Genomic DNA, 17,386 nt, shown 5'->3' on the forward strand with positions numbered 1-17,386 from the left:
GACAGCCTGTTAGTGACCTCACAGCAGCCATGTTATTGGTCCAGAGGCCACACCCCTAATAATACAAGCCCTTCTCCAATTAAGACAGGTGAGTTATAGAGCCCTGCCCCACAGGTGTTACAAAGGGGAAGTGATGTATAGAGACCAGAACAGTTTGTCTGTCAGGCTGTAGACGTTAGGAGTGTGTGAGGCCTCTGCTGGACGTCAGAGGAACTGCAGGTCTCGGTGTGGACGTTGCTGTTTGGTGCAGCTCATGTTGTTCGTATAGAGACTGAGGAGCACCTCGAGCACTTACCCACACTTTAAATGTCAGCTTTAAGAGTCGGGTCACCGAGCTCCTGTAGTGGAAGATGTCTGAGTGGTCACACACACACACACACACACACACACACACACACACACACACACACACACACACACACACACACACACACACACACACACACCTTTCCTCATCCTTCAAAATCCTGCAGAAGAAAACTTGAATTTTTGTGATCAAGCGCAACTTTTCCTTCCTGCAGCATCCAGCTGTCCTTTTTGTTTCCACGTGTGCTTAGAAGTTCATGTACTGATGGCATTTTAAGGTGGGGCTGTGGGTGGGGGTGCTGAGTGGAGCTCTGGGATTCATGACACTTTTTATTGAAGCTTTTACTCTGCAGGCGAGACTCTGAATGCTCCTCCTGGCTTTTTACTTGATCAGTGAAGATTTTAGAGTGTGTGTGTGAGATCAGGGTGGGGGGGTGGATGTGAATAGCGCAGCGGTGTGAGTCCGATCGGTACCTGTGTGTCAGACTGTGGAGTTTGTACAGCGCTAACGTGACTCTTTGCTTTGACTTTTAGATGTAATTAAAGAGCTTTGAGAGTTCCTCTGTGCTCCTCGTTTCTTCAGCTCACTGCATCACAAACACGCAGCAGATACGTCATCCACCCATATTACACCACCCTCACTGGCAGATGAACAACAAATGACAGAAAAGTTTGATTTCATTTTTTCACTGGTGTCACCGCCCCTTTACACTTAGAGAAAAACTATAATGGTTTAACTTTTAACTAATAAAGTCCCTAAGTGACGTCTACTGCACAAACTAGTTCAGTCATGTGACAAGTGAGGCACTCTGGGTGTTCAAGACACCATTTTCAAAGTCTTGGTCCGCCTGGTTAGCTAATGAGACCACTATGCTAATTCTAAAAACTTTCTTTTCTTTTTGCAAAGGTAAGCTTTTACTCATTCAGCAATTCTAAACTTTAGATAAGATGTCATAGGTCACTTGTAACCTAGTTTGGTAATATTTCTGAAACAATTTGATCTAGAATCTACGGAGCCCCGCAGGGGACATGGGAGGAAAAAACAATTAAGACGGACTTTTGCGAGATCTCGCAAAACAAACTTGGGATCTCGCAAAAGTTTTAGCCGCATTCTTCGGAGGCCACCAGCTCGAAGCCGACCAGGAGGTCGAGGCACGATGTGCCGGGAAAGCGGTGTTCCTCCCGGCTGTAATAGGTCTCGACCTCCCGTTAGCTTCGAGGTAGTGGGTGTCAGGTCAGAGCACTTTTGCAAATATGTGATGTCTTGTAAACCGAGCAGGTATCTGATGTTTACACAACTACATTCAAGCCTCAAAATATCTTATATGTATTTTGTGACCCAGAAAGAGTAACATTACAACTAAGTAGCTGCCGCCATTGTTGGAATTCAGTTAGTTTTGCGAGATCTCGCAAAAGTCCGTCTTAATTTTTTTTCTCCCATGTCCCCTGCGGGGCTCCGTAAGGATCAGTTTGTTAAATATCGCTGTGACAAATATGTCACATCGGGCATTAAACTCAAATTTTCTTGAAAAAGGTGATGTGACATATTTGTCACAAAAAGACAAACTGATCCTTTGCTTAGTCAGTTTAGCTCATTCAGTTATTTTAAGTAAACGTATTCTTTGTTGTTAATTCTCAGTCATATTTAACTAAATTCAAGCATAACTAATTTATTAAATTACCTGAATTTGTGATGGAACTTTAACTTTGTCGAGGCGTTTTTCAGTTACCCCCCCATTTTTTTTTTTTTTTTGTCATTTTCACTCTTTTGTAGAATGAATAAAAGGAAAAAACATAGTGTTCAAGATGCGCTGGAGTTTATCACTGCAGAGGACAGTGAGTATGAGGGATGTGAAAGTAGCTCAGATGAAGATTCTGGTGACCCTAATTACATCCCCCACAAAGACGTGGAGAGTGATGAATCCAGTGATTCAGACAGTTGTGATTCAAGTGATTCTGAGACAGAGCCACATTCAAGCCATATTCTCACTGGGCAGCCCAAGGCAGCTATCAAAGGACAAAAATTCTCCTGGAGAAAGAAGATGTTCGAAGCCCCTGAGATCACATTCAAGGGACCCTGTGCCAAACCTCCAGATGAGATCCACACTCCACTGGAGAACTTCAAAAACTTCATCACAGATGATATGCTGCTGTTGTTAATGGAACAAACAAATTTATACAGTGTACAAAACTCCAACCATCTGAGAAATGTAAATACCGCTGTTAAAGAACTAGAAATACTCATTGGTCTCTGAGGATGGGTCTATGCCAAATGCCTGGAAATCGAGCATACTGGGAAAATGACACCAGGTGTCCTATGGTAGCAGATAACATGTCCCGCAACCGATTTCAAACCCTGTTGGGGTCTCTACATTTCACTGACAATACAGATTTATTACACAGAGATGCAGAAGACAAGTGCTGGAAGATCCGTCCATGGCTTGAAATGTTTCGCAAACAATGCCTGTATATCGTCCCAGAGGAGTACAACTCTGTTGATGAGCAAAAGGTACCCTTCAAGGGACACATGGCCCAATCAGGCAGTATGTGAAGGGAAAGCCCCACCCCTGGGGATTGAAAACCTGGGCCCGGTGCTCATCCTGTGGTATGCTCCATGATTTTGTTGTTTATCAAGGTGGTACTGGGAAGAAGACTTTAGTTGGGATTGGAGGAGATGTTGTGGTGAAGTTGTGTGAAACTCTGCCAGCTGAGCAAAACTACAAAGATTTGCTGATAACGTCTTCTCCTCAGCCTCACTTGTGCTCACACTTCTTCAGCGACAGATCTACTTTGTAGGAACACTTCGTGGAAATCGCTTAGCAGGTCGTCAGCTTGAAGATGAAAAAAGTCTTGATGAAAAAAGGCAGAGGATCTGTTGATGCCAGGGTGACTAAGGAGGAGAGCATGGTTATTGTGAAGAGGTATGACAACAAATCTGTTACCCTCATCTCATCCTATTGTGCAACTGAGCCTCAAGATACAGTCCGTCGCTGGAGCAAATCGGGCAAGGCATTTGTTGAGGTCAAAAGGCCACACATTGTGGAGTACAACACATTCATGGGGGGTATCGACCTGCTTGACGCCTGCATTGCAAGGTACAATACCACATGAAGTCACGGAGGTGGTATCTCCACCTGTCCTGCCATCATGCTCGGTGTTGTCAACGCATGGTTGATTTACCGTCGTGACTGCAAGCTACTTGTGTCCAAAAGCCACTGAAAGAAAGAAGCTTCCAGGCAGAAGTTGCCACAGGCCTGATCCTTTGGAAATCACACAGGGGGGCCCATCACAAAACATCTCATCACCACCTCCACCACCCGAGAGAGTTCGAGTTGTACCTCCAACACTGGGCTGATTTATTTTACTTTTTTTCCAAGAAGCTTGTTGAAGTAAACCAAGAAGTGTTACCATCATTATCCATGTTAAGAATTTGACAATAAAAAGGAAATTCTGTTTTTAAAAGCAAGAAAGTGTTTACAGAATTACTTTCTAAATATGGAACAAATGTACCTTGTATGCCCGATGTGACGCATATGTGACATTTCAGATCTGGGGTAGTGGGTGGAGCTATTACAAAAAAAACTTCAGAAATGTGTTATATATGATTCATTTGATATAACTTACAACCCCCGTAATTTACATGAAAGTAGAAATAGGTCTGGGTTCTTAAGGGTTAACAGCAGAAGTTGTACCGATGTCAGTCTGCACCAGAACTTCAATTCAATTCAATTTTATTTATATAGCGCCAAATCACAACATAAGTCGCCTCAAGGCGCTTCATAGATACAGAGAAAAACCCAACAATCATATGACCCCCTATGAGCAGCACTTTGGCGACAGTGGGAAGGAAAAACTCCCTTTTAACAGGAAGAAACCTCCAGCAGAACCAGGCTCAGGGAGGGGCGGGGCCATCTGCTGTGATTGGTTGGGGTGAGAGAAGGAAGACAGGATAAAGACATGCTGTGGAAGAGAGACAGAGGTTAATAACAGATATGATTCAATGCAGAGAGGTCTGTTAATACATAGTGAGTGAGAAAGGTGACTGGAAAGGAAAAACTCAATGCATCATGGGAATCCCCCGGCAGCCTACGTCTATTGCAGCATAACTAAGGGAGGATTCAGGGTCACCTGGTCCAGCCCTAACTATATGCTTTAGCAAAAAGGAAAGTTTGAAGCCTAATCTTGAAAGTAGAGATAGTGTCTGTCTCCTGAATCCAAACTGGAAGCTGGTTCCACAGAAGAGGGGCCTGAAAACTGAAGGCTCTGCCTCCCATTCTACTTTTAAATACTCTAGGAACAACAAGTAGGCCTGCAGAGCGAGAGCGAAGTGCTCTAATAGGGTGATATGGTACTACAAGGTCATTAAGATAAGATGGGCCTGATTATTTAAGACCTTGTATGTGAGGAGCAGGATTTTGAATTCAATTCTGGATTTAACAGGAAGCCAAAACAGGAGAAATCTGCTCTCTCTTTCTAGTCCCTGTCAGGACTCTTGCTGCAGCATTTTGGATTAGCTGAAGGCTTTTCAGGGAGTTTTTAGGACTTCCTGATAATAATGAATTACAGTCGTCCAGCCTGGAAGTAATAAATGCATGAACTAGTTTTTCAGCGTCACTCTGAGACAGGATATTTCTAACTTTAGAGATGTTGCACAAATGGAAGAAAGCAGTCTTACATATTTGTTTAATATGTGCGTTGAAGGACATGTCCTGGTCAAAAATGACTCCAAGGTTCCTCACAGTGTTACTGGAGGCCAAGGTAATGCCATCCAGAGTAAGAATCTGGTTAGAGACCATATTTCTAAGGTTTTCAGGGCCGAGTACAATAACCTCAGTTTGATCTGAATTAAGAAGCAGAAAGTTAGCGGCCATCCAGGTCTTTATGTCTTTAAGACATTCCTGCAGTTTAACTCATTGGTGTGTGTTATCTGGCTTCATGGACAGATAGAGCTGGGTGTCATCAGCATAGCAGTGTAAATGTATGCTATGTCTTCTAATGATGCTGCCTAAGGGAAGCATGTATAATGTAAACAGAATTGGTCCTAGCACTGAACCCTGTGGAACTCCATAATTAACCTCAGTGTGTGAAGAGGACTCTCCATTTACATGCACAAACTGGAGTCTATGAGATAGATATGATACAAACCACTGCAGCACAGTACCTGTAATACCTACAGCATGTTCTAATCGCTCTAATAGGATATTATGGTCGACAGTATCGAACGCTGCACTGAGGTCTAGCAGGACAAGCACAGAGATGAGTCCACTGTCAGAGGCCATAAGAAGATCATTTGTAACCTTCACTAAAGCTGTTTCTGTGCTGTGATGAGCTCTGAAACCTGACTGAAACTCTTCAAATAAACCTCTGCAGATGATCTGTTAGCTGTTTGACAACTACTCTTTCAAGGATGTTTGATATGAAAGGAAGGTTGGAGATTGGCCTATAATTAGCTAAGACTGCTGGGTCCAGAGATGCTTTTTGAGTAAAGGTTTAACTACAGCCAGCTTGAAGGCCTGTGGTACATAGCCGATCATTAGAGATAGGTTGATCATATTTAAGATCGAAGAGTTAATTAATGGCAGGACTTCTTTGAGCAGTTTTGTAGGAATGGGGTCTAAAAGACACGTTGATGGTTTGGAGGAAGTAATTATTGAAGTTAACTCAGAAAGATCAATTGGAGAAAAAGAGTCTAACTTAACATCAATGGTACTAAGAGTAGCTGTAGATAATATTACATCTGTGGGATGATTACTGGTAATTTTTTCTCTAATGATAAAAATTTTATTTGTGAAGAAGTTCATGAAGTCATTACTAGTTAACGTTAAAGGGATGGTTGGCTCAAAAGAGCTCTGACTGTTTGTCAGCCTGGCTACAGTGCTGAAGAGAAACCTGGGGTTGTTCTTATTTTCTTCAATCAGTGATGAATAGTAAGATGTTCTGGCTTTGTGGAGGGCTTTCTTATAAAGCAGCAAACTATTTCTCCAGGCTAAATGATGATCCTCTAAACTTGTGACACGCCATTTCCTCTCCAGATTACGAGTCATCTGCTTTAGGCTACGTGTTTGAGAATTATACCACGGAGTCAGGTACTTCTGATTAGAGACCTTAGTTTTCACTGGAGCTACAGTATCCAGAGTCGTACGTAGTGAGGAGGTGAAATTATTAACAAGATAATCGACTTCTGTTGGGGTAGCGTTCAGATAGCTGCTCTGCTCTGTGTTGGTACAGGGCATTGAAGATGATAACAGTGGGTGGACTATATTCTTAAACTTAGTTACAGCACTTTCAGAAAGACATCTACTGTGATAAAGTCTACTCTTTACCGCTGTGTAATCAATTATTGTAAATGTAAATGTTATCAGGAAATGATCAGACAGGAGAGGGTTTTCAGGAAACACTGTTAAATGTTCAGTTTCTATGCCATATGTTAAAACAAGATCTAGAGTGTGATTAAAGTGGTGGGTGGGTTCTTTTACATTTTGAGAGAAACCAATTGAGTCTAATAACAGATTAAATGCCATGTTGAGGCTGTCATTTTTAGCATCTACATGGATGTTAAAATCACCCACAATAATTATTTTAACTGAGCTCAGAACTAAATTAGATATAAAGTCTGAGAAATCAGACAGAAACTCTGTGTAAGGCCCAGGTGGACGATAGATGATAACAAGTAAGACTGGTTTCTGAGTTTCACAGCTGGGGTGGACGAGGCTAAGCATCAGGCTTTCAAATGAATTAAAAGTCTGTCTTGGTCTTTCATTAATTAATAGGCTGGTGTGAAAAATTGCTGCCACACCTCCCCCTCGGCCTGTGCTTCGAGATTTCTGGTAGTTAGAATGACTCGGGGGTGTTGATTCATTTAAACTAACATAATCATCCTGCTGCAACCAGGTTTCTGTAAGGCAGAGTAAATCAATTTGTTGATCAATTATTAAGTCATGTACTAACAGAGACTTGGAGGAGAAAGACCTAATATTTAATAATCCACATTTCACTGTTTTACTCTTTGGTTCAGATGTGGATACTGTATTGTTCTTTCTTTGTAATTGTTTATGTTTAAGTTGTTTGTTGCTGGTTTTTAGTTTGTTTTTTGTCTGTTTGGGAGCTGACACAGTCTCTATGGAGATGGAACTTCATCTGTGGTTTTATTTGTTCGTGCTCACAGATTTGTTGCATCTTTTCTTTATTGACTCGATGATTTAAGCCTTGTTCGAAGCCCAGCTGATGTCCGCGGTGCATTTATCTGGGATAACCTGTCAGCTTCATTATTAAAACATGAAGTCCTGCAGTAACCACGAGGGCAGCTCACTGAGCTGGGCCTTCACATGCAGCAGTTTTCTGATTTCTGAATGCTGCAACTTCCTGTAACTCTGCTGCTGGAACACCTGGATTTCCACAATAAAGCATATTTCTGTTCTATATTTCTATGAGTGTTTACAGGCTTCAGGATGTGTGGGTAGGCGGTAAAAATGCCTTCTTTGGGATTACAGTTTTTCTTGATTGGTTATAGTGTTTAAGCAATCTAATGAAGCCAAATTTCAAAAGCATAATGCCACTTTCCAAAGAGCACACCCATTTCCCTGAGCTATGAACACTATGAACCGTTCCTGTGGTCACTCCGAGGAGTTACTTTAGAGCCTTATGTCGTGTGCACCTCCAGGCCGAGGCGACGCCTGCCACTTTGGCTCAAACAACGACGGATGGTGCGATCTGGCACTGATGTTCCTTGAGCATGAAGTTCAGCTTGGATCTCTTTAGAAGTCTTTCTGCGCTCTTTTGTTACCATTCGGATTATCCATCTCAATTTCCCTCCTGCGTCCAGGGAGGTTGGCTCCCATGGATCTGAAATTTGTGAATGCCGTGCAGCTGTAGTCACAGGAACATCTAGCTGCTTGGAGATGGTCTTATATCCTTTACCTTTAATCATTTTTGTCCAGGCCTGTTTCATGCATTTATTTTTTAAATAATTCATTTGAAGCATGGTTGAAAAGCAGTGTCCAACTTTCATTGGTTAAGATTAATAGAATTTTTATTTATTATTACTTTTGTCAGATTAAAGTTATTTCTGGGACCATTGTGGGTACCACCTTTGTCTACGTCTGTACATTGTTTGCATTTTTTGTGTTCAATGTGTACGACTATGTTATTGTGTGTGTGTTTTTGAGGCCTTGTGTGTGCTGTCTGTGGCAAAGTTTGGTTTTTCAGCAGGGTGAATGGTTTTGAGTGTAGAGCTGCATTTCAACCTGATAACACGATGTTTGGGAAATATGGTGAGACGTCATGGATTTGTGTTTACTGTTTGGGGAATACGAGGCATAGTTTCAAGGACTGTGTTTAAGCACTCGAGGAAAACGGTAATAAAGCTGATCTGAGCACAGCAGCCGAGTGACCCTGAGCTCCTTATTAGTGTTTAAAATGATATCGTTATGAGGCGGAGGAGGAAACGCGGCATTTTGTCCACTTTAATGAGCTCTGCATAAATATTTGGAGGCTGGCTGAGAGTCCGGGCTGCTGCTCGGAGGGTCGAGGAACTCGGATGGCAGATCTGTGACTGCACTGCAGCACATTTGTGTCAGAGCGGAGGTTAATCAGATAACATGGAGGAAAAGAGATGATATTAGGACTGTAAATAAGCACTCTGACAGTGCTGGAGGTTTCCGTTTGCTTCTCTGTGCCTGCTGCAGTGTCTTCACTAACGGTAATGCTGGGAGGAAGATGAAGTTAAAACCCGTGTGGTGGTAACTGAAGCTGGGCTCATCTTCTCTAATGTGTCATTACATCCCACATCTGATGACGTCAGGACGGAGGCTGCATGTAAACTGCTGCAGATGGACTGATGGACAGGCAGACAGCGGCAAGCTGAGCAGCTCCAACACCCCCGGTGAGCTGGACCGAACCTCTGAACGCGCTCGCAGCAACTCCTGCCGGTTCATTCTGTCAGGAAATCTGCTTTTATTTTGAAGGCTTAAACGTGTTTTTCAGTCAGTTCCTCAGAGCTGGAGGAAATTTCTCTGAAGTGAAAGTACTTTTACCAAGGTAATAACACAGAAGTGCAAAAGCTGCACCTCGAGCAGGTAAATGTCGATGTGAGTGTGACACAGCTGTGACTGTATCTGATCAGAGCTGCAGCTCATCGTTAGTTTGTCACATTTATCCGTCGTTTCCACATGAATGCTCCTTTTGCACATTTAAATCTTTCATGTGGTCCAAACTGAGGTTTGGGAATGATCACAGGAGTTTCAACATTTTGCATTAAATGTAACGAGATCTTTATAATAAACTTCAAACATCTTCAGTTTTTGCTGCAAGAAAATAAAATCCTGCACGAGGAGAACTTCGTATAAACTGTTTAGCTTCATCGTTTCTGTGTGAGCTGCAATAAAACAGCTTCTGTGAGGAAGAGGAAATCATTCTCAGGAAGATACTGATTCATTTTCAGGGCAAGTATACAAAGTTCTTTCTTTTAATTATATTAGTAAAAGTCATTAACATCCATTGATGACCATTTGATGTTCGCTTCTTTGATTTGCTCTTTATCTCCTGAGTTGATGGGAAAATAACCAGTACATCAGGAACTCTTTGAATTTCACACACTAGGCTGACGGTTCAGTGTTGACTGATTTAAGGAACGCTGTCTTTTCTGTTTTAACACTTGTTATTATTTTGTGGTCACTTTGATCTCGTTTCAGTTCAATAATTTCAAAGTCTTCTTGTGTGTGACTTTAGGAAACATGGAACCGACGCCTACTTTGCTCCGCCTCTCCGTCAACACCTCCCGTGTGCCTCCGCTCTCACCACCATATCCGTACAGCACCGCTCAGCTGGTCCTCATTGCCATGGTTACCACCTCCCTCAGCATCCTCACCGTTCTCGGCAACACTTTGGTGATCCTGTCCATCAAAGTGAACCGTCACCTGCAGATGGTCAACAATTACTTCCTGCTGAGCCTGGCGGTGGCCGATCTGATCATCGGCCTGTTCTCCATGAACGTGTACACGCTGTATAAGCTGCAGGGCCGCTGGCTGCTGGGCCCCGTGCTATGTGACGCGTGGCTCGTCCTTGACTACGTGGCGAGCAGCGCCTCGGTCCTGAACCTGCTGCTCATCAGTCTGGATCGGTACTTTTGCCTGACGCGACCGCTCAGCTACCCAGTGCGGCGGACGGGCAGGATGGCGTGCCTGATGATTGCTGCCGCCTGGCTGCTTTCTTTCATTCTCTGGGCTCCCGCCATCCTGTCCTGGCAGACAGATAAGGGCGGGCGCGTCGTCCCTCACGATCAGTGTTACATCCGTCTACTTGTTAGCCCTGCTGTTACTATGGGGACGACTCTTCCCTCCTTTTACCTGCCGGCAATCATCATGATCGGCCTCTACAGCCGCCTGTCAGTTGCCAGCTACAGCCGAATGAGTGTGCTCATGCCAAACCAGGGTGCTCTCAGGGCTTCCAGTCCCTCCTTGAAAGACTTCCTGCTGAGGCGGCGAGGCATGGGGACGAGTGACCCCTGCTCAGACCTGACCCCGAACCAGCTCCAGTCCTGCACGCCAAAGACCAGAAGGAAGAAGAAGACATGTAGAAGTCCAGATGATACAGCGCAGGCCGAGAGTAGCTGGAGACACTGGGTAAGGATGTGTTTCATCTGTTTACCGTCTCTAATGTTGTTGTCAGGGGGCGCTGTCACTTCCTGTTCACTCTCTGCGGTAGAGTATCACTTCCTGTTCCTGTTCCAACACACAGTGGTGTTCTTGTAGCAGTTTATTAAAAACCGTATAGATAACTTCGCTTTTCATATCTTCACGCACTTTACTCGCTTCGTCTTTAGGGTTTCGCTAGCTTAGCTTAGCTCATAGCCAACTCGCTAGCAGTTTTCAGTTTTATTTGTCATATGCAAATTAGCACAGGGTCAACATCGCAATGAAATGTATTTGATGAGCAGCAGTCACTCAGCAGCATGGTATAGTAGAAAAAATAAAATAAAATAATAAAAAATATATAGAAAAATAGAAAAGAGCAAAATATTAATAAGATGTAGTAAAAGAAAAAGAGATTTTCAGTTAACTGACTGTATGTATAAATATATGTACACTAGTGATTAAATTAAGAAAATCTTAAACAGGAATGTGAGGGGGGGCAGATGGGATATTGCACAGGAATGAGCAGCAGAAAATTACAGTATTGCACTTTTAAATATAAATATCAATGACAATAAAGTGGAGTGACCAGTGCAGATTATACAGAGTACTTGTGAAGCTGCAGGTAGCTTCTGAGTGCGTCCTGTGGACTGTGTGTGTGTGTTTAAGTGTTGTGGTTGAGGTGTCGTATGGCTTGGTGGTAAAAACTGTTTTTTAGTCTTGTAGTCCGAGCAGACAGACTCCTGTAACATCTGCCAGATGGTAACAAGGAGAACAGCTGATGTGCTGGGTGGCTGTGGTCCTTGATGATGGAGGCTGGAGATAAATGTCCTGAATGGCAGGAAGCCTCGTGCCAGTGATGTGCTCTGCTGCCTTCACCACCCTCTGTAGTGATTTCTGGCTGCTGGCTGAGCAGCTTCGTACCAAACTGTGATGCAGCTCGTCAGCAAGCTCTCGATTGCACACCTGTAAGAATTTGAGGTGATGTTGGCGTTCATGCCAAACTTCCTCAGCCTCCTCAGGAAGTAAAGCCACTGGCGAGCTTTCCTGATAGCAGTGTCTGTGTGAGGGTCCAGGAGAAGTCCTCTGTGATGTTGACTCCAAGGAATTTGAAGCTGCTGACCCGTTGATGTGGATGGGCTGGTGTTCCCATGGCATCTTTTCCTGTCCTGCACTTTCCTGCACATTGTGTCACATGTTTAGTTAGAGGAGCAGTGACCTCGCTGCGAGGCTTCACATTATGATCATTTTTAGACATTTATCATTCTTCCAGTTATTTCTTTGAGCTCACTGAGCTGGGCCTTCACATGCAGCAGTGTGTCTTCCGATTTCTGAACGCTCCAACTTCCTGTCACTTTGTTGCTGGAACACCTGGATTTCCACAATAAAGCATATTTCTGTTCTATATATCTATGAGTGTTTACAGGCTGCAGAATGTGTGGGTACAAACAAAATGCCTTTTTTGACATTAATAAAGCTGATCTGAGCACAGCAGCCGAGTGATCCTGAGCTCCTTATTAGTGTTTAAAATGATATCGTTATGAGGCGGAGGAGGAAACGCGGCATTTTGTCCACTTTAATGAGCTCTGCATAAATATTTGGAGGCTGGCTGAGAGTCCGGGCTGCTGCTCGGAGGGTCGAGGAACTCGGATGGCAGATCTGTGACTGCACTGCAGCACATTTGTGTCAGAGCGGAGGTTATGGAGGAAAAGAGATGATATTAGGACTGTAAATAAGCACTCTGACAGTGCTGGAGGTTATTCCTCAGCCTCTCAATCTGGAGGCCAGGATTACTGAATTGGAGACTCGGCTTCGCACCCTTCATTCACCCGTAGCTAGCCAGGCCCCTGTAGCTGGTGCAGCCGAAGATAGCGTAGGCCCCGCTAGCTGTTCCCCGGCAGACCCCAAGCAGCTGGGGAAAGAGGGCGGCTGGGTGACTGTGAGGAGGAACATAGTCCTAAACAGAAGCCCCAGGTACACCGCCAACCCGTTCATGTGTCTAACCGTTTTTCCCCACTCGGCGACACACCCGCCGGGGGTCAAACTCTGGTAATTGGTGATTCTGTTCTCAGACATGTGAAGCTAGAGACACCGGCAACCATAGTCAATTGTCTTCCAGGGGCCAGAGCAGGTGACATTGAAGGAAATTTAAAACTGCTGGCTAAGGGTAAACGTAAATTCAGTAAAATCATAATTCACGTCGGCAGTAATGACAGCCGGTTACGCCAATCGGAGGTCACTAAAATCAATATTGAATCGATGTGTAACTTTGTGGGACTCTGTAGTTTTCTCTGGTCCCCTCCCCAATCAGACCAGGAGTGACATGTTTAGCCGCATGTTCTCCTTAAACTGCTGGCTGTCTGAGTGGTGTCCCAGAAACGATGTGGGCTTCATAGATAATTGGCAAACCTTCTGGAGGAAACCTGGTCTTGTTAGGAGAGACGGCATCCATCCCACTTTGGATGGAGCAGCTCTCATTTCTAGAAATATGGACAAATTTATTAATCCCCCCAAAATATGACTATCCAGAGTTGGGACCAGGAAGCAGAGTTGCAGTCTTACACGCCTCTCTGCAGCTTCTCTCCTCCTGCTACCCCCCCAAAAACCCATCTCCATAGAGACTGTGTCAGCTTCCAAAAAGACAAAAAACAAACTAAAAACCAGCAACAAACAACTTAAACATAAACAATTACAAAGAAAGAACAATACAGTATCCACATCTGAACCAAAGAGTAACACAGTGAAATGTGGATTATTAAATATTAGGTCTCTCTCCTCCAAGTCTCTGTTAGTACATGACTTAATAATTGATCAACAAATTGATTTACTCTGCCTTACAGAAACCTGGTTGCAGCAGGATGATTATGTTAGTTTAAATGAATCAACACCCCCGAGTCATTCTAACTACCAGAAATCTCGAAGCACAGGCCGAGGGGGAGGTGTGGCAGCAATTTTTCACACCAGCCTATTAATTAATGAAAGACCAAGACAGACTTTTAATTCATTTGAAAGCCTGATGCTTAGCCTCGTCCACCCCAGCTGTGAAACTCAGAAACCAGTCTTACTTGTTATCATCTATCGTCCACCTGGACCTTACACAGAGTTTCTGTCTGATTTCTCAGACTTTATATCTAATTTAGTTCTGAGCTCAGATAAAATAATTATTGTGGGTGATTTTAACATCCATGTACATGCTAAAAATGACAGCCTCAACATGGCATTTAATCTGTTATTAGACTCAATTGGTTTCTCTCAAAATGTAAAAGAACCCACCCACCACTTTAATCACACTCTAGATCTTGTTTTAACATATGGCATAGAAAATGAACATTTAACAGTGTTTCCTGAAAACCCTCTCCTGTCTGATCATTTCCTGATAACATTTACATTTACAATAATTGATTACACAGCGGTGGAGAGTAGACTTTATCACAGTAGATGTCTTTCTGAAAGCGCTGTAACTAAGTTTAAGAATATAATCCACCCACTGTTATCATCTTCAATGCCCTGTACCAACACAGAGCAGAGCAGCTATCTGAACGCTACTGCAACAGAGGTCGATTATCTTGTTAATAATTTCACCTCCTACCTACGTACGACTCTGGATACTGTAGCTCCAGTGAAAACGAAGGTCTCTAATCAGAAGTACCTGACTCCGTGGTATAATTCTCAAACACGTAGCCTAAAGCAGATGACTCGTAAGCTGGAGAGGAAATGGCGTGTCACAAATTTAGAGGATCATCATTTAGCCTGGAGAAATAGTTTGCTGCTTTATAAGAAAGCCCTCCGCAAAGCCAGAACATCTTACTATTCATCACTGATTGAAGAAAATAAGAACAACCCCAGGTTTCTCTTCAGCTCTGTAGCCAGGCTGACAAACAGTCAGAGCTCTGTTGAGCCAACCATCCCTTTAATGTTAACTAGTAATGACTTCATGAACTTCTTCACAAATAAAATTTTTATCATTAGAGAAAAAATTACCAGTAATCATCCCACAGATGTAATATTATCTACAGCTACTCTTAGTACCATTGATGTTAAGTTAGACTCTTTTTCTCCAATTGATCTTTCTGAGTTAACTTCAATAATTACTTCCTCCAAACCATCAACGTGTCTTTTAGACCCCATTCCTACAAAACTGCTCAAAGAAGTCCTGCCATTAATTAATTCTTCGATCTTAAATATGATCAACCTATCTCTAATGATCGGCTATGTACCACAGGCCTTCAAGCTGGCTGTAGTTAAACCTTTACTCAAAAAGCATCTCTGGACCCAGCAGTCTTAGCTAATTATAGGCCAATCTCCAACCTTCCTTTCATATCAAACATCCTTGAAAGAGTAGTTGTCAAACAGCTAACAAATCATCTGCAGAGGTTTATTTGAAGAGTTTCAGTCAGGTTTCAGAGCTCATCACAGCACAGAAACAGCTTTAGTGAAGGTTACAAATGATCTTCTTATGGCCTCTGACAGTGGACTCATCTCTGTGCTTGTCCTGCTAGACCTCAGTGCAGCGTTCGATACTGTCGACCATAATATCCTATTAGAGCGATTAGAACATGCTGTAGGTATTACAGGTACTGTGCTGCAGTGGTTTGTATCATATCCATCTAATAGACTCCAGTTTGTGCATGTAAATGGAGAGTCCTCTTCACACACTGAGGTTAATTATGGAGTTCCACAGGGTTCAGTGCTAGGACCAATTCTGTTTACATTATACATGCTTCCCTTAGGCAGCATCATTAGAAGACATAGCATACATTTACACTGCTATGCTGATGACACCCAGCTCTATCTGTCCATGAAGCCAGATAACACACACCAATGAGTTAAACTGCAGGAATGTCTTAAAGACATAAAGACCTGGATGGCCGCTAACTTTCTGCTTCTTAATTCAGATCAAACTGAGGTTATTGTACTAAATCTTAGAAATGCCTTATGAAGCCAGACGCTTCCTCTGGATAGCATTACTTCAGCCTTCAGTGACACTGTAAGGAAACCTTGGAGTCATTTAAATGACTCTAAGATGACCTGCTCTACCTCCCAAAGATGGCTGTAGTCTAAAAGGCAAGAGAATGGACAAAGAATGCAAAGAGAGCATGTGTCTACTATATTGGCTCCCTGTTCAATCCAAATAGAGAGATTGGTTGTAAGGCCGCCTGATGAAAAGAAGTGAAGGTGGCTTGTTTGTCTCCTCAGAAGCATCCCTCTCAAACTGCTGTCAAACCCACCGGAGACGAAGACCACAACAAGACTGAATCTGAAGACTCATTCAACGCTGACCTCCACAGGGCGGCCTCGGCAGTCTTCTCCTCCTGCCCCGACATCAGCTCACATGAGAGGAGGCGGCAGCGAGTGATGGCGAGGGAGAGGAGGGTCACGAGGACCATCCTGGCCATCATCCTGGTATTTGTCCTCACCTGGACGCCGTACAATGTCATGGCCGTTGTTGCTGCCTTCTGCCATTGCCGCATTCCTGACGCCCTGTGGACCACAGGATACTGGCTGTGCTACGTGAACAGCACTGTCAACCCCGGCTGCTATGCCCTGTGCAACGTGACCTTCAGAAAAACCTTCTGCAGCCTCCTGCGCTGCCACTGCAGGCGGCTGTAACAGCACTGGTGCGTTTTTGTTTTGTTTTTGGCAGCTGGCTTTTTGCTTTCCTTTCATGGAGTTTGGTCCTATCGCAGGTTTCCATCTAAATGTAGAAGGAGATTTAAGATGGGCAAAACAAATGCGAACAAAAGGTTGTTTCCATCCTTGCAGCTCAGTGGTTGGTCTGACAAACAGCCGGTGGTGCAAAACGTCCTTAAATCAAAGCAGATAATGCCATCATGTCTCCATTTCCAGCTCAGATGACATGGCCTCTTATCACAATTTGGGCTGTAAATGTTTGATGTTTATGTAGTTAATTAATCCATCTACTTCCTGCTGCTTCTCCATGATGTGTTTAATGAGCAGTGACTGATGTAACAAGGCATAAATGCTGTCAAGGCTGCAGCTACTGTTCATCTTTATTATTAAGAAAGTGTTTGGTAGATGCAGCACAATAAAGGAAATAAAACAGCGTCATTACTGCTAAGAAACACGTTTAAGGCTGTGAACATGCTTATTTCTGGTAGAAAGTTTTAACATGAAAGTCTATGACTCTGCTGGAGCCTCTAGTGGACTTTGGTTGCCTCAGAGGATGCTTGGTGGAGACCAGAAGCAGAGTTAAAGCAGATTTTTGTGTTTTTAGTTGAAACTGTAGAGGACCGAGAATAGAACCCTGAGGAACTCCTGGAGAACTTACCGACACTTTAAATGTGGAGAAGTCGATCTGTCTGCTTAAAGATTCGGGTCACTGAGTTCCTGTAGTGAACAAAGCTTGTGATTTGTGCCTCCAAACTGAACCCCGTTCTTGAATATGCACGAACCTTTTATTATTATGACAGCCATCGTGTCTGTGCACCAGT

General features: G+C 43.5%; 1 protein-coding gene across 2 annotated transcripts; it reads left to right on the plus strand.

Annotated features, from left to right (window-relative positions):
* Window positions 1–8,677: 8,677 nt before the first annotated feature.
* chrm4b (cholinergic receptor, muscarinic 4b) lies at window positions 8,678–17,342 on the plus strand. Of its 2 annotated transcripts, none has more exons than XM_026172334.1 (3): window positions 8,678–9,187; window positions 10,033–10,925; window positions 16,131–17,342. In XM_026172334.1, exons 1-3 carry the CDS (start codon window positions 9,073–9,075, stop codon window positions 16,542–16,544), a joined length of 1,422 nt encoding a protein of 473 aa, XP_026028119.1. In that variant the 5' UTR covers window positions 8,678–9,072; the 3' UTR covers window positions 16,545–17,342. The 2 variants fall into 2 exon arrangements, with proteins under 2 accessions (XP_026028119.1, XP_026028120.1); XM_026172335.1 differs by having other exon boundaries at window positions 16,134–17,342.
* The last annotated feature ends 44 nt before the right edge of the window (window positions 17,343–17,386 follow it).

This window comes from Astatotilapia calliptera, chromosome 7, assembly GCF_900246225.1.
Source record: "Astatotilapia calliptera chromosome 7, fAstCal1.2, whole genome shotgun sequence".
In the NCBI taxonomy this organism is placed as follows: Eukaryota; Metazoa; Chordata; class Actinopteri; order Cichliformes; family Cichlidae; genus Astatotilapia; species Astatotilapia calliptera.